Consider the following 22,248-nt stretch of genomic DNA (forward strand, 5'->3'; position numbering starts at 1 on the left):
GCAAATCTACCAAGACCTGGCCGTCCCTCTAAACTTTCAGCTCATACAAGGAGAAGACTGATCAGAGATGCAGCCAAGAGGCCCATGATCACTCTGGATGAACTGCAGAGATCTACAGCTGAGGTGGGAGACTACAATCAGTCGTATATTGCACAAATCTGGCCTTTATGGAAGAGTGGCAAGAAGAAAGCCATTTCTTAAAGATATCCATAAAAAGTGTTGTTTAAAGTTTGCCACAAGCCACCTGGGAGACACACCAAACATGTGGAAGAAGGTGCTCTGGTCAGATGAAATCAAAATTGAACTTTTTGGAAACAATGCAAAACGTTATGGTTGGCGTAAAAGCAACACAGCTCATCACCCTGAACACCCCATCCCCAATGTCAAACGTGGTGGTGGCAGCATCATGGTTTGGGCCTGCTTTTCTTCAGCAGGGACAGGGAAGATGGTTAAAATTGATGGGAAGATGGAGGGAGCCAAATACAGGACCATTCTGGAAGAAAACCTGATGGAGTCTGCAAAAGACCTGAGACTGGGACGGAGATTTGTCTTCCAACAAGACAATGATCCAAAACATAAAGCAAAATCTACAATGGAATGGTTCAAAAATAAACATATCCAGGTGTTAGAATGGCCAAGTCAAAGTCCAGACCTGAATCCAATCGAGAATCTGTGGAAAGAACTGAAAACTGCTGTTCACAAATGCTCTCCATCCAACCTCACTGAGCTCGAGCTGTTTAGCAAGGAGGAATGGGAAGACATACCCCAAGTGACTTACAGCTGTAATCGCAGCAAAAGGTGGTGCTACAACGTATTAACTGAAGGGGGCTGAATAATTTTGCACGCCCAATTTTTCAGTTTTTGATTTGTTAAAAAAGTTTGAAATATCCAATAAATGTCGTTCCACTTCATGATTGTGTCCCACTTGTTGTTGATTCTTCACAATAAAATAGAGTTTTATATCTTTATGTTTGAAGCCTGAAATGTGGCAAAAGGTCGCAAAGTTCAAGGGGGCCGAATACTTTCGCAAGGCACTGTATACGGGCGATGCAGCTCCCTTGGAGTTGTGAAGAGACAGATGGATCCTCGCCAGCTTTTTAAAGAAACTTCCTCACAATCTCTCACCCCAACAAGACTTAGCTGTTTACCCTAGGGTGTTACCCAAATATACACACAAATAAACACACACACACAGCAGCTGCTCTTATGGAACGACTCACATGCATGGTCACAGACTTTGTTCAGCACATGGACAAGCTGGGTTCACATCTAATGCACATATGGTCAAATGCAGGTATATATATACGCTTGTATTCTAGTGAAAGGTCATGCGCTCAGAAATGCATTTAATTTCATCTCATTCTTTCCCAAACATTTTTGTTGGTGTGTGTGTGTGTGTGTGTGTGTGTGTGTGTGTGTGTGTGTGCGTGTGTGTGTGCGTGCGTGCGTGCGTGTGTGTGTGTGTGTATTTGAATCTTGCCATAAAAGCAGCTGTGTGTATATTTGTTTGTGTGTGTGGTTAGAAGTCTCTCTAGGCTGTTTTCATCATATGAATACATTCTGGTATCTTCCATTTTCATCTCCTCTATCCCCTCCTGTATTTTCTAACGCGGTTGACATTTGTTTCTCTCTTAATGCTTGTCCTATTATTCTGTGCCTTTCTCTCTAAATGCTTGTCCTATTATTCTGTACCTTTCTCTCTTAATGCTTGTCATATTATTCTGTGCCTTTCTCTCTAAATGCTTGTCCTATTATTCTGTACCTTTCTCTCTTAATGCTAGTCCTATTATTCTGTACCTTTCTCTCTTAATGCTTGTCCTATTATTCTGTGCCTTTCTCTCTAAATGCTTGTCCTATTATTCTGTACCTTTCTCTCTTAATGCTAGTCCTATTATTCTGTACCTTTCTCTCTTAATGCTTGTCCTATTATTCTGTACCTATCCTCTTAATGCTTGTCCTATTATTCTGTACCTATCCTCTCCAGGATATTCACTCCCTTTGCTGTGTTTTATTCAGAACTGTATTGTGTGACTTAGGTTGGAGAAAATGTCCTTGGGTTTGAGAAAGGCATAAAACACATTATTTATTGCCGTAATTCTTATCATCCAAAGTCAAAACCCGCAAGATGACAAACTTGTCTCTTTACACACCTACATGAAAAGTGCCGCCACGGCACCATCAAGAAAAGCCATTTACAAAGGCTGAAGAGTGGGTTCAGTGTGCTCTCTGTGGAGATCACAGTACAATAGGACATGCGCTCCGAACACTGACTGAGGTAAACCACTCTCAGGTTTAGATAAAAGCCTCGCGGAAAAGGGCTCCGAATGATTCACTGCAGTTGAAAAATGCATACAACATAATCATAGCCTTCATATACACCTCTGTTGTCCTTATCCTCTATTTCTCCGAGAGCCACGTTGTCAACCAAACACATTGTAGTGAGTTTAAAACACAAACCCGTCACAAACCCACAACCGTTATGGAGCACGAAGAAGAAGTGAACAATGGACTCTCTGAGCTTGACTGTAATCAACCAATCACAGAGTATTAGTCTTCAGTCAAAATTCACAATTGTGTTCTTTCATGCACACCTAGACATGAATATGCATGCAGGCAGTCTTTTATATGGAACCTGTGATAGAATCAGTTTCGACAGCGTCCCCACCCTTCCTGTTGTATAGTGACGGGGCCTCAAAACAACCAGGCTATTTAGTGCTCCTATTGGGAGGCGGAGGGGCGTCTGCCTGCCTACCTGGCCTCACACACTGACCCTCTGTTCAGCTCACGAGCACCACGACCCGCCAACTGCCATGGAACATAGACAGGCCACTGTGTGTGTGTTTTGCGCGGGCATGTGTGTGTACGTGCATGTCTAACACTGGGCCCAGTGTGTGTGAGGGTCATTACGGAGGTGTGAGAGGGTATGTGTGTCCGTGTGTGATGATCACGGCTCTGAGGTAGGGAAGTAGGGGTCTGGCACTCTGTGTTAATTAGGATAATTATCCTGTAACGAGGAATCAAAAACCCCTGCGCCGGGATCGAAATACAGGATCAGATAAAGCTCCACACACAGGTTCAATCTGCTGTTTAACGGGAGCTTACCCTCTGACATTGTCTCCCTCCTCTGACTCAGAGGGTACCTCTAGGCTCCCTTCTATTGGCCTGTTCACCTCCTGGTAGATCTTGGTGGGTAGGAGGAAGTACAGAAGGGGGTAGGGAGAGTGACTGGGGACAGAGAGGTTCATGTGTTAGTAGCAGTAACACTCTATACCCTCTGCCCAGAGGGCACATATGAGGGAGGGCATAGTGAAACCTTAGCCATCCGACAGCGCCAACCCTTCAGCACCCAACTGAGGAGCTAGGCAGACTTCTGCTGAGTCGGTCCCAGCCGTGAGCACTGCCGGCCGGGCATGCCATTCAGCCAGGCGGAGGGTGGCTTTCTCCAGGAAAGGGCAGCCTGCTTGCCCTGAGGCGGGCTTCATGCAGCTGTCAGCAACTCTGACCCCCCCCCAGCCTCCCTGGAGCCCCCCTACACACACCCGTCCTCTGCCACTAGTCGTACAGTACAGTGTGATCAGGGTGGCAGCGAGGGCTGGAGTGACCTCTCCATCTGTCTGAGTTAGGCGAGCGGAGAGCGGCCGGAGGGGGGGATGTTCACGCCTGTTTATAGATATTTGCCCTTTTGAGTTCACCTGTCACCCAGCCTGGCTCAGCTGGGCTCCAAGCCTCCACTCCACTGACTCTGCTCATCTGCAACAATGGCTCAGGAATGATGAGGGGTTTCACATCCCCCCTCCTCTAAATGCTATGGTTTTGCTTTGAGCCTCCTGCTTCGTGTAACAAGGCATCTGATTTGGATCATGTTTGATCACCAGGTGAATTATACTATGACAGTGTCACTGAGTCCAGGACAGACAGACAGGACACGGACATATCTCCTGCTGTTATCCAGCATCCCCTGGCTAATAGGGATTTAACTGTGTGTTTGTGCTGGCAGGAGAAGAAGCAGCCAGCAGGGACGACACATAACTTTTCACAGAATCACACTGAAGGTCGTTGTGATCCAACGTAGCCTGAAATGAAGGACATCAGACCCACAGGATGTTCTTAAACTCACTCGCTCGCACGCACACGCACACGCACACGCACACACACACACACACACACACAGAAAAAAAGCAAGCTAACTGATGTACCCACTCCCCCATCCCTTTGGCTCAGCAGGAGATGACATGGAGAACATCGTAGAGGAACACACGACAGGAGGTCCCAGCACAATGGGGGAAAAGGAGAAGGACATCTGTCTGCTCAAAATGTCAGACAGAGATGTCAGAGTGGTGTGGCACCATGGGAGGGAGAGACGCAGAGAGGGGATATGTCGAGACAGCGATAGAGCACTGTTTACGTTGATGAAAGAAAGTATAGATGATGTGTGCTAGCATGACTGGTAGAAGGGTTGCCTATTCTGTAGGTCAAGCTGTTATGTTTATTACCATATAATTGAGTCATGCGCATTGAATACACCCTACAATTCATACTTAACTGTAAAAATGTCAGAGTACTATTTCTAAAACAACAAAAGAAAGATAAATGTAGATAGAGGTTGTTGACAAAGAGAGAAAGAACAACAAGTAGAAGAGGTTTGTGGGAATTGTGAAGGGATCGGGCTCCTGTCAAAAAGCCATCCGTAGCAATATGAACTTTAAATCCACTCAAATCTAAAACAAGGTAGTACAAAGAAAACACACAAAAAAAATATATGCAGAAAAGACCTACAGGACACCTGTACCTCCCACACAGCAGCAGTTCATTGTGTGTGTGTGTGTGTGTGTGTGTGTGTGTGTGTGTGTGTGTGTGTGTGTGTGTGTGTGTGTGTGTGTGTGTGTGTGTGTGTGTGTGTGTGTGTGTGTGTGTGTGTGTGTGTGTGTGTGTGTGTGTGTGTGTGTGTGTGTGTGTGTGTGTGTGTGTGTGTGTGTCAATCTGTTATTTACAGTGAAAACTGTAAACTGGGTATAAAAAGAAAAGGCACAGTATCCCCCCAAAATGCATTTATATTCAAAAATATTCATACATATTCATACATATAATAACATATTCACACGGATACATATTCATACTGTACATATAAATACCCACATGCATACATACTACACAGTGGTCTTGTCAGTGGGACCAACCCAGCTACCAGCCCAGTTACCAGCCCAGCTACCAGTCCAGCTACCAGCCCAGCTACCAGTCCAGCTACCAGTCCAGCTACCAGTCCAGCTACCAGCCCAGTTACCAGCCCAGCTACCAGTCCAGCTACCAGCCCAGCTACCAGTCCAGCTACCAGTCCAGCTACCAGTCCACCTACCAGCCCAGCTACCAGTCCAGCTACCAGTCCAGCTGATTAAGTCCCAACATGATCCCCTCGTTGGGAGTGGAGGGGAAGGAAGCAGGGCGCTGTGGTACACAGTGAGACACCAGCAGAGAGACCAGACCACTGCTACTCTAGCATCCACTTAATTGGCATAATGAGAGTGTCACTGTTCCGCACTGTAAACCACTCGCTGTGTCACAAATAATTTAGTCTTACCTTCATCAAGATGTGTATGGGGACTCTTTCTTTGTCTACAGATGCAGCCCTCTCTTTCTTTCTTTTGCTCCCTCTCTCTTGCACTCTCTCTATTCTTCTCTCTTGCTTTCCCTCTCTCTTGCTTTCCCTCTCTCTAGCTCTCCCTCTCTCTAGCTCTCCCTCTCTCTAGCTCTCCCTCTCTCTTGCGCTCCCTCTCTCCCTCTCTCTTGCTCTCCCTCTCTCTTGCTCTTCCTCTCTCTTGCTCTTCCTCTCTCTTGCTCTCCCTCTCTCTAGCTCTCCCACTCTCTTGCGCTCCCTCTCTTCCTCTCTCTTGCTCTCCCTCTCTCTAGCTCTCCCTCTCTCTTGCGCTCCCTCTCTCTTGCGCTCCCTCTCTTCCTCTCTCTTGCTCTCCCTCTCTCTAGCTCTCCCTCTCTCTTGCACTCCCTCTTCCTCTCTCTTCCTCTCTCCTCTCTCTTGCGCTCCCTCTCTTCCTCTCTCTTGCTCTCCCTCTCTCTAGCTCTCCCTCCTCTCTCTTGCGCTCCCTCTCTCCCTCTCTCTTGCGCTCCCTCTCTTCCTCTCTCTTGCTCTCCCTCTCTCTAGCTCTCCCTCTCTCTTGCGCTCCCTCTCTTCCTCTCTCTTGCTCTCCCTCTCTCTAGCTCTCCCTCCTCTCTCTTGCGCTCCCTCTCTACCTCTCTCTTGCGCTCCCTCTCTTCCTCTCTCTTGCTCTCCCTCTCTCTAGCTCTCCCTCCTCTCTCTTGCGATCCCTCTCTCCCTCTCTCTTGCGCTCCCTCTCTTCCTCTCTCTTGCTCTCCCTCTCTTCCTCACTCTTGCTCTCCCTCTCTCTAGCTCTCCCTCTCTCTTGCGCTCCCTCTCTTCCTCTGTCTTGCTCTCCCTCTCTCTAGCTCTCCCTCTCTCTTGCGCTACCTCTCTCCCTCTCTCTAGCTCTCCCTCTCTCTAGCTCTCCCTCTCTCTTGCGCTCCCTCTCTTCCTCTCTCTAGCTCTCCCTCTCTCTTGCGCTCCCTCTCTCCCTCTCTCTAGCTCTCCCTCTCTCTTGCGCTCCCTCTCTTGCTCTCCCTCTCTTGCTCTCCCTCTCTCTTGCGCTCCTCTCTCTTGCGCTCCCTCTCTCTAGCTCTCCCTCTCTCTTGCGCTCCCTCTCTTCCCTCTCTCTAGCTCTCCCTCTCTCTTGCACTCTCCTCTCTTCTAGCTCTCTCTCTTGCGCTCCTCTAGCTTCCCTCTCTCTTGCGCTCCCTCTCTTCCTCTCTCTAGCTCTCCCTCTCTCTTGCGCTCCCTCTCTTCCTCTCTCTTGCGCTCCCTCTCTCTAGCTCTCCCACTCTCTTGCGCTCCCTCTCTTCCTCTCTCTTGCTCTCCCTCTCTCTAGCTCTCCCTCTCTCTTGCGCTCCCTCTCTCTTGCGCTCCCTCTCTTCCTCTCTCTTGCTCTCCCTCTCTCTAGCTCTCCCTCTCTCTTGCACTCCCTCTCTTCCTCTCTCTAGCTCTCCCTCTCTCTTGCGCTCCCTCTCTTCCTCTCTCTTGCTCTCCCTCTCTCTAGCTCTCCCTCCTCTCTCTTGCGCTCCCTCTCTCCCTCTCTCTTGCGCTCCCTCTCTTCCTCTCTCTTGCTCTCCCTCTCTCTAGCTCTCCCTCTCTCTTGCGCTCCCTCTCTTCCTCTCTCTTGCTCTCCCTCTCTCTAGCTCTCCCTCCTCTCTCTTGCGCTCCCTCTCTACCTCTCTCTTGCGCTCCCTCTCTTCCTCTCTCTTGCTCTCCCTCTCTCTAGCTCTCCCTCTCTCTTGCGCTCCCTCTCTTCCTCTCTCTTGCTCTCCCTCTCTCTAGCTCTCCCTCCTCTCTCTTGCGCTCCCTCTCTACCTCTCTCTTGCGCTCCCTCTCTTCCTCTCTCTTGCTCTCCCTCTCTCTAGCTCTCCCTCCTCTCTCTTGCGATCCCTCTCTCCCTCTCTCTTGCGCTCCCTCTCTTCCTCTCTCTTCCTCTCTCTTGCTCTCTCTCTTCCTCACTCTTGCTCTCCCTCTCTCTAGCTCTCCCTCTCTCTTGCGCTCCCTCTCTTCCTCTGTCTTGCTCTCCCTCTCTCTAGCTCTCCCTCTCTCTTGCGCTACCTCTCTCCCTCTCTCTAGCTCTCCCTCTCTCTAGCTCTCCCTCTCTCTTGCGCTCCCTCTCTTCCTCTCTCTAGCTCTCCCTCTCTCTTGCGCTCCCTCTCTCCCTCTCTCTAGCTCTCCCTCTCTCTTGCGCTCCCTCTCTTGCTCTCCCTCTCTTGCTCTCCCTCTCTCTTGCGCTCCCTCTCTCTTGCGCTCCCTCTCTCTAGCTCTCCCTCTCTCTTGCGCTCCCTCTCTTCCTCTCTCTAGCTCTCCCTCTCTCTTGCACTCCCTCTCTTCCTCTCTCTTGCGCTCCCTCGCTTCCTCTCTCTTGCGCTCCCTCTCTTCCTCTCTCTAGCTCTCCCTCTCTCTTGCGCTCCCTCTCTTCCTCTCTCTTGCGCTCCCTCTCTTCCTCTCTCTTGCGCTCCCTCTCCCTTTTTCTCTCTCTGTCCATACATTGTCATTTCCACCATTCCAAATATACTTCTCCCTTCTCTTTAAATGTTTAAATTGCGCACACACTTGCACACGCTTGGACAGTTGTGCAAATATTTGTCTTTGCTCAGTACGTAAATAGTTTCTGTTGGTTGTATATGGACGAGCAATAGTGAGTAAACTGTCTCAAAAATATTTTTTACCCCAACAAATTGTGACGAAGAGCAATGGCCCCACAATGGACTTGACCTAGAGAGAGAGACAGTGAGAGAGTGAGAGAAAGACAGACAGAGATACAGAGAGAGAGAGTCAGAGAGTGAGAGAGAGACAGACAGAGAGAGACAGACAGAGATAGAAAGAGAGAGAGAGAGAGAGAGAGAGAGAGAGAGAGAGAGAGAGAGAGAGAGAGAGAGAGAGAGAGAGAGAGAGAGAGAGAGAGAGAGAGAGAGAGAGAGAGAGAGAGAGAGAGAGAGATAGAAAGAGAGAGAGATAGAAAGAGAGAGAGAGATAGAAAGAGAGAGAGATAGAAAGAGAAAGAGAGAGAGATAGAACGAGAGAGATAGAAAGAGAGAGAGAGATAGAAAGAGAGAGAGAGAGATCGAAAGAGAGAGAGAGAGATAGAAAGAGAGAGAGAGAGAGAGAGAGAGAGAGAGAGAGAGAGAGAGAGAGAGAGAGAGAGAGAGAGAGATAGAAAGAGAGAGAGAGAGATAGAAAGAGAGAGAGAGAGAGATAGAAAGAGAAAGAGAGAGAGATAGAACGAGAAAGAGAGAGAGATAGAACGAGAGAGATAGAAAGAGAGAGAGAGATAGATGAGAGAGAGAGAGATCAAAAGAGAGAGAGAGAGATAGAAAAGAGAGAGAGAGAGAAAGAGAGAGAGAAAAAAGAGAGAGAGAGAGAGAGAGAGAGAGAGAAAGAGAAAGAGAAAGAGAAAGAGAAAGAGAAAGAGAAAGAGAAAGAGAAAGAGAGAGAGAGAGAGAGAGAGAGAGAGAGAGAGAGAGAGAGAGAGAGAGAGAGAGAGAGAGAGAGAGAGAGAGAGAGAGAGAAAGAAGAGAAAGAGAGAGAGAGAGAGAGAGAGAGAGAGAGAGAGAGAGAGAGAGAGAGAGAGAGAGAGAGAGAGAGAGAGAGAGAGAGAGAGAGAGAGAGAGAGAGAGAGAGAGAGAGAGAGAGAGAGAGAGAGAGAGAGAGAGAGAGAGAGAGAGAGAGAGAAGAGAGAGAGAGAGAGAGAGAGAGAGAGAGAGAGAGAGAGAGACAGAGACAGAGACAGAGACAGAGAGACAGAGAATTGGTCCGTAGGACTGGTTGCTTTACTTCAGTGTAGCAGAGATCTAACCCCCACCGTGGCCATTCAAGCTGGAGATGGGACTGTGGTGTTGCACCTGTTGCCTGCTATAGCAGTACAGAGACACTCAGGACACCTAAGTGACAGTTTACGGCAGAGTAATCTCTGAGCACAAACAGCATGGACATATGTCTCTTGGCACAGCATTTCTTAAATGATCTCAGTCAACATACAGTGCAAACAAAGCAGGCACCACAGCGTGTGCAACACACAGGTACACACACAGGCACACACACAGGCACACACATAGGTACACACACAGGTACACACACAGGTACCCACACAGGTACACACACAGGTACACACACAGGTACACACACAGGCACACACACAGGTACACAGACACACAGACACAAGCACACACCGACACAGGCACACACACACAGGCACACAGACACAGGCACACAGACACAGGCACACACACAGGCACAGACACAGGCACACACACAGGCACACACACAGGCACACACACAGGCACACAGACACAGGCACACACACAGGTACACACACAGGTACACACACAGGTAGACACCCTTCATAGTACTTCACCAGCTCTCACCAAAGACAGAAAAAGACAACTCCTCCTTCATAACGAAAATAAACATCTTGGGAAACAACTGCGACAAAACACAAGTGACACTAACAGAGTACCGTATGTACGCAGTCTGTCACAGCAACAATAACACGGGCCTCCATATTATTCATCCACAGGCATTCAGCAGGAGTAGCGGGCCTTAAGGTGGCGTCCATAAATGCTCTCCCAACCGCAGCAGCCGTATTTCACCTTCCCTGACTGAACATGTTGATATTTGCCTTGATGTATCTGCGTTCCCCTCAGCTACAGCGAGTACAGAGTGCCCACAGCACAGTAAACACACATTAGAGACTACATCAAGCCAACAACTGACACTCTTTCAGAAGCCATCCTGGGACTGCTGAACTTGCTTCTCATGTCAGTCAGGCCTCACAGGGGGACATGGATGTTTGGACTATGTTATAATAGCCTAGATCAGGGCTCACCAACCCCGTTCCTGGAGAGCTACCCTCCTGTAGATTTACATTCCAACCATTTTCCTGGAGAGCTACCCTCCTGTAGATTTTCACTTCAACCCTGTTCCTGTAGCTCTACAGGAACAGGGTTGGAGTGAAAACCTACAGGACAGTCGCTCTACAGGAACAGGGTTGGAGTGAAAACCTACAGGACAGTAGCTCTACAGGAACAAGGTTGGAGTGAAAACCTACAGGACAGTAGCTCTACAGGAACAGGGTTGGAGTGAAAACCTACAGGACAGTAGCTCTACAGGAACAAGGTTGGAGTGAAAACCTACAGGACAGTAGCTCTACAGGAACAGGGTTGGAGTGAAAACCTACAGGACAGTAGCTCTACAGGAACAGGGTTGGAGTGAAAACCTACAGGACAGTAGCTCTACAGGAACAAGGTTGGAGAGCCCTGGCCTAGATCAAAGATTGACTGCTGTTTGGGGCTATGTTATAATAGCCTGGACCAATGTTTGAAATGAAAGGTGTTTCTGTGGATGATCATCATTATCATCGCCGTCATGTGACCTGGATGCTCCAGCCTCTGTCGAAGACCATTGTTCAGCCCAACACCTACTTTTTAGCATCGTTGAGGTGATCTTAATAATGAAAAGCCCTATATAAATTAAATGGTTTAGTAATATTGTTATTATTATCATTTGACTGATTAAACAATGCCAGTGTCCAATTCCAATGTCATAAGAGTAGAGGTCAACTGAGATAGGCATTAACACCTGAAACTGCTGCCTACTGACATAAATGTAAAGTAAAGCAAACTAACATTTGTCATGGGTCCCAGTGGGTGATAGCTGTGGAGTATGCAATGCCCAGGCCTGTGTTTCCAGGATACCTCTTAAAAGCTTTAGAACTTTGTCTGATAAAGTTTGCCCTTCATTCAGAATGATTAGCTACCGGTTGCTTTCTTACTGTACGTGATTAATTCATTCATTTCTAGGGCCTTATCGAATGCCCTTATCCGAGTGTAAAGATGTAAATAAACGGATGTTTTGCCAGATTAGACGTTATTGAACCACATCACACACTTGAGAAATGGCTTTGGAATACGGGTGGGTTAAATAGTCTACTACAGATGATGGCGGAACATACGTTTCATGGTTAACAGTTTTCTATTGAGGGAATGCCTGCCTGCGTCTGGCCACTGAGAACCACAAGCACCGGCTCACCCCACGCGGAAACACCCAGCCCGGTTGCGTGACGGGGTAGACGATGAACGGTCGAGCAAATATCATATTTTCTTCAGTGAGTGATGAAGTATGAACAAATAAGCCCATTCAGATCGCCTAATGTGCAATTTAAACGATCAACGTGCGCTCAAATAGTAGCCTCAAGGCGCAACAATTACCTAAAACATTTCCTTCGTAAGATACAGGCAATACATTACCTCGAAGCTGTAATCATATAAAACTACTAAAGGTGTTTTGATTGACAATCAAATCTAAATGAATATTACATGCATATAAAAAAGTCTGGTCTGCCCATAACAACACATTTCCATGTCAGACATAAACACATCTAACAATCGGTCGTTTGTCCATTCACTGTAAATCAAATAGCTAGGCCTACACATGCATCTGCCTCGTAAAATGTATCATTTGGCCATCTCAGAATAACTTTATAGCCAATCGTTCCATTGTGAATGGAAAAACGGCTACTGTACACCGGGGAGACTGATAGTGGTGCGTGAAGGACTGTCACATGGGGGCCACAAACTTTGAATAGTAAACAGCAATACGTCAATATGTAAAAACAAACGCTACACTGTATATATTGTATTTCTGCCTACCTGTCCCGTTCCGTTTCAGATTGTCCCCGTGGTCGTCCGTACCCAACATCTTTCGAAACGATGTGTGACAAGACTGACTGTCAAATCCGAAAGCCCAGCTCGCACTCTGGAGTCACGGGTGCCAGAGCGCGCAGCCACTCTACACACGAATGCGCACTCAAAGGGTCTTCAACGTTATCACCGCCGCGCCTATACAATTTGATTTATGTTATTTAGCACTTTGCCATCGATTATTTTATCTTGAAAGACAGGTAAGAAGTTAGTAATTATATTAATATACACTACATGACCAAACGTATGTGGGCACCTGCTCATCGAACATCTCATTAAAAAAATCATGGGCATTAATATGGAGTTTGTCCCCCCTTTGCTGCTATAACAGCCTCCACTCGTCTGTGAAGGCTTTTCACTAGATGTTGGAACATTGCTGCTGGGACTTGCATTAGTGAGGTCGGGCACTGATGTTGGGCGATTAGGCCTGGCTCGCAGTCGGTGTTCCAATTCATCCCGAAGGTGTTTGATGGGGTTGAGGTCAGGCCAGTCAAGTTCTTCCACACCAATCTTGACAAAACATTTATGCAGGGGTGCATGTCCCCCCCACATTCTGAAATTGCATTTTTGTCCCCCCCCCAGTTTTATCATTGGAATGTGATATAAAATGAGGCAACGGTGAGTTTTAGTACTATGCAGACGCCTCTGGGGGGTTGGATTGGCTATTTGGAGTGTTTATCCAACTGGATTAAAAAATATATATATTATATCCCCCCAACTTCTAAAACCAAAGTTGCGCCCCTGCATTTCTGTATTGACCTTGCTTTGTGCATGTCTAGAATGTCATTGTACTCTGTCATTTTAAGATTTCCCTTCACTGGAATAAGGGGCCAAGCCCGAACCATGAAAAACAGCCTCAGACAATTATTCCTCCTCCACCAAACTTTACAGTTGGCACTGCGCTTTCGAGCAGGTAGTGTTCTCTTGGCATCTCGCCAAACCCAGATTCATCCATCAGACTGCCAGATGGTGAAGAGTGATTCATCACTCCAGAGAACGTGTTGCCACAGCTCCTGAGACCAATGTCAGCAAGCTTTACACCACTCCGGCCAACTCTTGGCATTGCGCATGGTGACCTTATATTTGTGTGTGGCTGCTCGGCCATGGAAACCCATATCATGAAGTACCCGACAAACAGTTATTGTCCTGACATTCCAGAGACAGTTTGGAACTCGGTAGTGAGTGTTGCAACCGATGACAGACAATTTTTACACGCTATGCGCTTCAGCACTTGGCGGTCCCATTCTGTGAGCTTGTGTGGCCTACCACTTCGCGGCTGAGCCGTTGTTGCTCCTAGTCGTTTCCACTTCACAATAACAGCACTACTTTTGATCGGGGCAGATCTAGCAGGGCAGAAAGTTTAGGGAACTGACTTGTTGGAAAGGTGGTATCCTATGACAGTGCCACATAAAAAGTCACTGAGCTCTTCAGTAAGGCCATTCTACTGCCAATGTTTGTCTATGGAGATTGCGATTCTGTGTGCTCGATTTTGTGTACCTGTCAGCAATGGGTGTGGCTGAAATAGCCGATTCTACTCATTTGGGGTGTCCACATACTTTTTTATACAGTGCATTCTGAAAATATTCAGACCCCTTGACTCTTTCCATGTTTTGTTACACTACAGCCTTATTCTAAAATGGATTCAATTGTTTTCCCCCCTCATCAATCTGCACACAATACCCCATAATGACAAAGCAAAAATAGTTTTTTAGAAAGTTTGCAAATTTATCAAAATGTAAAAATAATACATTTACATAAATATTCAGACCCTTTACTCAGTACTTTGTTGAAGCACCTTTGGCAGAGATTACAGCCTTGAGTCTTCTTGGGAATGACACTACAAGCTTGGCACACCTGAATTTGGTGAGTTTATCCCATTCATCTCTGTAGATCCTTTAAAGCACTGTCAGGTTGAATGCTTGGCATTCAGGCCAAATAGTTACATCTTGGTTTCATCAGACCAGAAAATCTTGTATCTCTTGGTCTGAGAGTCCTCCAGGTGCCTTTTGGCAAACTCCAAGCAGGCTGTCATGTGCCTTTTACTGAGGACTGGCTTCCGTCTGGCCACTCAACCACAAAGGCCTGATTGGTGGAGTGCTGTAGAGATGGTTGTCCTTCACAGAGGAACTCTGGAGCTCTGTCAGAGTGACCATCGGGTTCTTGGGCACCTCCCTGACCAAGGCCCTTCTTCCCCGATTGCTCAATTTGGATGGGTGGCCAGCTCTAAGAAGAGTCTTGGTGGTTCCAAACTTCTTCCATTTAAGAATTATGGCCACTGTGTTCTTGGGGACCTTCAATGCTGCAGAAATGTTTTGGTGCCCTTCCCCAGATCTGTGCCTCAACATAATCCTGTTTCAGAGCTCTACAGACAATTCCTTCAACCTCATGACTTGGTTTTTGCTCTGACCTGCCCAGTCAACTATGGGGCCTTATATCGACAGGTGTGTCTCTTTACAAATCATGAGCAATCAATTGAATTTACCACAGATGGACTCCAATCAAGTTGTAGAAACATCTCGAGGATGATCAATGGAAACAGAATGCACCTGAGTTCCATTTCGAGTCTCATAGCAAAGGGTCTGAATACTTGTATAAATAAGGTATTTCAGATTTTATTTCTTATTTTATAAATTCGCAAACATTTAAAAAAAACTGTTTTCGCTTTGTCATTATGGGGTATTGTGTGTAGATTGATGAGGACATTAAAAAAAATCTAATTTAGAACAAGGCTGTAACGTAACAAACTAGAAAAGGGGAAGGGGTCTGAATACTTTACGAATGTACTGTATATACTGTAGTGCATTTTAGTACATGTTTTTAAAATTGTGTTTACACAGTTTATTATAGTTTATTAGATTATAATAAATCACCTGTCATTATAATATGCAGAAATTAATTTAACTTGTTTTCCTCTGTTGAGTTGTACTCTATTTTACTTTTCCTTCACATATGTAATAAAAACATTCTACATATGTGACTATAAAGATGAAACCACCGGGTTGTTAAAAATGGCGAAATGATAGGGATATTATAAATCTATGGCCCCATCAGACTTGTCAGAGCCTGGCAGAAATATATCGCTGTGAGATATCAGCCATGTAGTATTCCTTCACTGAGAGATGTCTATAAATTAAACATGAAATAGGACATCTATCCGCATGGTGTCCTATGTCAGGGACTGGCATTCACTCCTAGGAAATATCTAATGTGATAGGCCCATATGTATCCTGTCGGAGGTGCTCATGTTGGCAGATTTGGACAGTCATTTATAGAGCGTTGGATAGGAACAACATCTCGTGTCTGTTTATTGGCTCTACTTTGTCTCGAGAAAGACAGGTGGAACTCGGCTTTTGTCAGATGTTAATGTACAAAGCTCTTCTGTTGGCTAAATTCTTTGCGTTTTGCATCTTGAATAACAATTAATCAAAATAAAATTCCTTCGATACCCTGCTTCGACATCCTGCATGTTTTAAATAAATAACTGGTCAATTGTAATTTCAAGTATGTCTATTCAAATGCCAATAGGCTAAAGGCTAAAAGCCATGGGCCGTTTCCACTCGCCAAAGTGCGAGCGGAAGGCTTTCTTTCCCCAATGCCACGCCACGGCTTTAACTCACGCGTCCGCGAGAGGCTTGTCAGCTGGAGGGTGATGGAAAAACTTGGATAGGCCTACATACTTGGGAGCTCAATATATCCTTCCCAAATGCGGGTGCGCTGGCACGCGTGTTCAAAGACTAGGCTCATATAAATAACCCCGAGAGAACATTACCGCGACCGAGGACGTAACACTACCCCAGCCCAATGTCTGCCTCTCACTCACTGGTCACCGCTGCAACACTGGCACCTCATACCCTTATTCACATTTAAAATATATATTTACGCGCCATCGTTATGTAAAACCATAGTTAACATGATATACAGTGGTGGGGAAAGTACCCAATTGTCATGCTTGAGTAAAAGTAAAGATAACTTAATTAATAGAAAATGACTCAAGTAGGCTAAAAGTGAAAGTCGCACAGTAAAATACTACTTGAGTGAAAGTCGTAAAGTATTTGGTTTGAAATATACTTAAGTATCAAAAATAAATTTAATTGCTCAAATAATAATATACCTAAGTAGCAAAAGTAAAAGTATAAATCATTTAAAATTCCTTATATTAAACCAGACAGCACCATTTTCTTGTTTATTAAATGTACATATAGCAAGGGGCACGCCAACACTGAGAACAAACAAAGCATGTGTGTTTAGTGAGTCCGTCAGATCAGAGGCAGTAGGGTTGACCAGAGACCTTCTCTTGATAAATGTGTGAATCGGACCATTTTCCTGTCCTGCTAAGCATTCAAAATGTAAAGATTACTTTTGGGTGTCAGGGAAAATGTATGGAGTAAAAAGTACATTATTTATATAGGTTGCACTGGACTGATGACACGCTCCTCAGGTCAAGTGCGTGGAGTCGGCACAGGAAGCTCCAGGCTGGGGAGGTGCACTGTAGGCTTAGTGCGTGGAGCCGGTGCAGGTTTCACCAGACTTATGACACACACTTTAGGGCGAGTGCGGGGAGCCGGCACAGGACGTACCGGGCTGTGGAGGCGCACCGGAGGCCTGTGGCATGGAGCTGGCACAGGTGTCCCTCCAGATTCCTCTGTGATTCTCTCCAAGGAAGGGTCTAACATCCTCCCATGATCTCCTCCCAGTTCCAACTCACAATTTCCTCCCGAGCACGCTGCTTGGTCCTTGAATGCTGGGATATTCTGGCACGGTTGTTAGAATGGACGGACCAAGGCGCAGCGTGAATTGGGTTCCACATATTTATTTGCGATGAAACTTAAACCAAAACCATGAACTATGTGGTGCAGCAGGCACATACACAAAACAATAACCCACAATGCAGGTGGGAACAGAGAAACCTTAAGTATGATCCCCAATTAGAGACAACAAATAATCAGCTGCCTCTAATTGGGAACCACACCAAAACACACACATAGAAATAAAACGACTAGAACACCCCCGAGTCACGCCCTGACCTAAACCACCATAGAGAATCCTGAGGGCTCTCTATGGTCAGGGCGTTTACATTGTTCAGGTTCCTCAGAGGTTTGTGTGGTTGCCCTCCAATCAGAGCTCCTAGGAGCATGGAGAGCAGGATGAAAGCCAAGGAAAAGACCTTAAAGGTACCAGATTGGCTACTCGTGCCAAAACACGCCTCTTCTTCAGTCATTACCCATACTGTGTGTCTTTCAGAAGGCAGTAGTTGCTATACTGTACAGGTATAGGGTTCAAACATCAATCCTATTCTTATCAGAGGTTGAATACATTTTCCCTTGTCTTACTCTCATAATATTGCATCTGTCTGTTTCATTAGGACTAAATGGAGGATAATTAAGCAAGTCTAAATGAAGCTGATTGTGTTCAGTGCTTTTGTTCTCAAACAAAATAAATGATACTGTACAAACAGCATCTATTTTTCAGAATGTAAGTTTGGGATTTCCATAATTACTCACTACAGTAGAAATGAAAAATATCCCTTGCCTTTCAAACTCTCCCGCCACTTGCCCACACCCATCCCTGATTAGGATTGACCTGGTTCCCACAGTAACAATCTCCAAAACAGCACAGGGTCCATCCAGCATAACATTCTTCTCTAAATGGAGCAGAGAGGAACAGAAAAAGGCAATGGCACTTCAGGCAGCTGATTAACTCCAGTGTGAGTACAGGGAAAATGGAATATATAAACTGGAATATGAAAATGTTATGTTAAACTGCTGGCTGGAGAGAGAACGGATGATTCTGCTCTCTCTCTCTCCATTTAGCCCAAATGTGTCCGTCCTTTGACCTTTATGCAGTTCGACATCTTTCTACAGAGTTGTCCAACAATCAGTATAGTTGTTCAACTATAGTTTTTAAGAACCTACTGCTCATGCTTGGTGAAATCAAGCAAGAGCTTCTAATATAACTGCGTGTACAAGATTCCCCACTAAAATACCATTTGTTGACTCAGAAAAAGGTAACAGTCCTGTCCTGCCTTCCAGGTCAGGATGCCCCCCCCAAACTCAGTGAGATGACGACATCAGACCTAGTGCTCTCTCTCATCAGTAGAGGCCGGGACTGCACTACAGTACAGGAGTGGTGGTGTTTAGGTGAGTAGGCTAGGCAATAGTTTTAATTAGAGTCCGGTGGGTCCACTATGCAGCTAATTACACCAGCTGCCAATGGAACCACTAATGACCGACCAGCCTGGTCCGAGGACACACGGAGCAGGAGTCACTGACCCAGGCAGAGGAGAAACACAACAAGCACAAACAACATTACGGAGAAAGGAAAGCCTGCTCTTTCTATCTCTCTCTAAGTCACCCCCGTCACTACTCATTTACACCCTCTGGGTGTCTCACACCATCTTGTGTCTCTGTATCGCTCTCAAGGCGCCCATTCTGGTTCAATCAATTTACACAGTTGCAACAGCGCACCAGCTCACAGTGACAGATGAATCTGCTACTGACAGGTACCTAATGCGAGATCATTGTTGGAGATGGTCCATGAGGCAATGTGGATACTCTTGGTATATCTAACATGGAACCCAACCACCTACATATCTCTCTCTTATACGCACACACAATCATTGCAAAAAAGGCCATGCCTGTGCACATGACTTTACCCACAGTCCTGTTAGGGTCTTTTCTCCGATTCTCAGCTATCTATCACAGCATCCTGGTTTCCACCAATCAGAATGCCCGAATGCACATTTGGACACTGACCGCTCCCACTCCAGGTCAGAGTGGCTATCGTTGTCGACAGATGAAGACGTTTGGCTGCCAATTAGTGTGTTTTAATCTAGAAGTGTTGTGTGTGCATCTGCAGTATCCATGAAGATCACTTCTGGTCTGTGTGAGTATGCTAATGTGGGGTGCTGACCAAAAGCCAATAAAACTCTGGATATGAACTAGAGGTCTTTCACGGATCCACCTGTACCCAAATACTCGAGACCCGATCTGCGATCCGAGCGGGTCCGGATCCAGAATTCAAAATGATGTCACGTGTCTGGGTCGGATCTGATTGTCACGGTCTCGGGTATGTGTAATTTTAATTGACTTGTCCAGAAGGACATGATATTACTGCTCTTTGCTTTTCCCGAGAGTGGCGTGTGTAGCTTATTGTTAGCCAATCACAAGTCATCAAAGCGGCAATAGGCTACAGTCACAGAGCCCCCGTGTGGGGCAAAGGTTAGGAAATATCTAAACAAGAGGAAGACGGAATTAAAATGATGGAATGAAAAGTTAGAGGAGAAGGACCAAGAGCCATCGAGGTAGGCTCCTACTTTATATTCTGAATGGAGCTGTTGTCATTTCTGCAACTGTGTAGGACGAGAAAGCACATAAACACACAGAATTATGCCTGGCAGGTCAGTCAGTATGGCTGAAGCTGGAACAAAGTACTGTAACATTCTGCCTCACAGAACACATCATCATCCTCTGCACCCACACATGGCCTGACCTTGTCCTGCTAGTAGGCAATGGATGCATACACCTGACGTGTGTGAATCAAACACCTGACCTATACCTCAGGAGGACTGGACAGACTCAGTGCATCAAGTCTGGCATCAAGTCCTGAACAGCTTCTATCCCCAAGCAGTAAGACTGATAAATAGCTAACAAAAGAGCTACACGGACTTTCTGAGTTAACCTTGTATCCTTAGTGACCTTTTGTGTTTTTGCACGGTCTGTATGCACACTCACAGGGCCCTACACACTAACACACGGTCTCTATGCACACTCACAGGGCCCTACACTCTCACTCCATCACTCCCATTCTGCGCACATACATTTATACTGACTACGACGCACGCACACACGCACACACACACACACACACACACACACACACACGCTGCTGCTACTCTGTTAATCTTATATCCTGTTGCCAATTCACCTTACCCCTATACATATCTACCTCCATCACTCCAGTATCCCTGCACATTGTAAATATGGTACTGGAACTGACCCTGTATATAGTATGCTTACTTACTTACTTATTGTCTTCTTCATATTTCTTATGTTTTTTTTTTAGTATTACATTGTTATTGATTATTGCGTTTCGGGGTTTGCGAGAAAGGCATTTCACTGTACTTGAGCATGTGACATTAAAACTTGAAACTTGACTCAGCAGCTCCGCTACTCCCCGGCTCAAAGCCTTTATATTAAACTGTGTAATAAAACATCATCGATTAGACAGAAAGACTCACTGTGCCGGATCCTTCAGCTTCCTAAAAATGACTGATCAAGAGATGGCCAAGCTGTGGCATCTCAAAGGGCCCTAAACTAAAGTACTGAAGCTGTCCACTAACAATGACCACATAGACTGTGATGCATGGCAGGCCATTAGTATCCTAACCAAATAGCGCAGAGCTGCATTCTCCCCGCAGACTCCATGTGACTTTCACAGCTACACACTATCTATGAACTAAATGGCACCCTATTTCCTTTGTAGTGCACTAATTCTGACACGGGTCCATAGGGGTTTTGGTTCAAAGTAGTGCACTATGTAGGTACCAGGGTGCCATTTGGGACATAGTCTTCTCAGCCATGTGTCTGTCTGTCAGAGAGCCAGCTGGAGGTACGGTATGGTACAGTACAGAGCCACTGTGCTCCCAACGTTAAACATTAACAGCTTTTTATTCCGCCAGGAGAGGAACACTCACAAAACGACATACATATTGATAAGCAGCAGGAATGCATACTCCCACACCTGAAAATAAGGCCTTGGGCTCAGAGCTGCACTACAGTCTATGAAGTGGCCTAGAGAACAGTCATCCCCTGGCATGTAAAGTGTCTGTGTGCAAACCTCTTGATAATTCTATGAAAGAATACCTCACTGTGGCTTTGCAAAATGGCTTGTTGAATAACATTATAGGTTCTACGAAAATGTAAATCATCTCGGTGATGATTATCAGTTTGATCTCATCCACTTCAGAAAAAAACGAAACAAAGCCAAACGGTTATGACGCATGGGATGGAGAAACCAAGTGTCCTCAAAATATGGAGATGCGTTTTAGTATTCCACAGTAAGAAAATCGTATGTATGCTCTCTCGTATGTATGCTCTCTCGTATGTATGCTCTCTCGTATGTATGCTCTCTCGTATGTATGCTCTCTCGTATGTATGCTCTCTCGTATGTATGCTCTCTCGTATGTATGCTCTCTCGTATGTATGCTCTCTCGTATGTATGCTCTCTCGTATGTATGCTCTCTCGTATGTATGCTCTCTCGTATGTATGCTCTCTCAAGCCATTTGGATAAAGGCCTGTTTAAATGCAGGCTAAGTGTGGAGTGTTGTGCTTTAGAGGCTCAACGGTCTGAGTTTTTAATGGCATATCTGAAGGAGTGCAAGCTATTGTTCATCACTTCCTGTTCACAGGCACTTTCCCCACGGCACTAAAAACTGCTATCGTGAACTGCTTCTGAAGAAATGTAATCTAGATTCTTCAGCTCTTAGCGATTTCTGGGCAATCTCCAACCTTCCATTCTTAAGCAAAACTCAAGAGAAATTGGTTTTCAAAGAACAAAATAGTTGTTTTAGTGCCAACTCTATTTTTGAAAAATTCTAATTTGGTTTTCGTGCCAACCACAGCACAGAGACATCATTAATTAAAGTGGTAAATGATCTTAGAGCCAACATAGATGCCAAACAGCTCTCTGTCCTTGTACTCTTAGATTTAAGCGCTGTATTTGACACTGTTGACCATGATATCCTTCTGGACAGACTGGATACGTAGGTTAGCCTCTCCGGTCCAGTTCTAAATTGGTTTGGGACCTTTTTAATTTTTTTAACTAGGCAAATCAGCTAGGCAAATCAGCTAAGAACAAATTCTTATTTACAATGACAGCCTAGGAACAGTGGGGTAACTGCCTTGTTCAGCTCGGGGATTCAATCTAGCAACCTTTCGGTTACTGACCCAACG

General features: G+C 45.8%; 1 protein-coding gene across 1 annotated transcript in view; it reads right to left on the reverse strand.

The window, feature by feature from the left end:
• Positions 1 to 12,371, reverse strand: part of znf385c (zinc finger protein 385C) — a 230,562-nt gene extending 218,191 nt beyond the window's left edge. The window contains exon 1 of the mRNA XM_046331341.1: positions 12,247 to 12,371. Coding sequence (XP_046187297.1) covers positions 12,247 to 12,295 — 49 coding nt within the window. The 5' untranslated portion in view covers positions 12,296 to 12,371. The remainder of the gene's footprint in view (positions 1 to 12,246) is intronic.
• Between the last annotated feature and the right edge of the window lie 9,877 nt (positions 12,372 to 22,248).

The sequence above is a fragment of the Oncorhynchus gorbuscha genome, linkage group LG26 (assembly GCF_021184085.1).
Source record: "Oncorhynchus gorbuscha isolate QuinsamMale2020 ecotype Even-year linkage group LG26, OgorEven_v1.0, whole genome shotgun sequence".
Taxonomy (NCBI): Eukaryota; Metazoa; Chordata; class Actinopteri; order Salmoniformes; family Salmonidae; genus Oncorhynchus; species Oncorhynchus gorbuscha.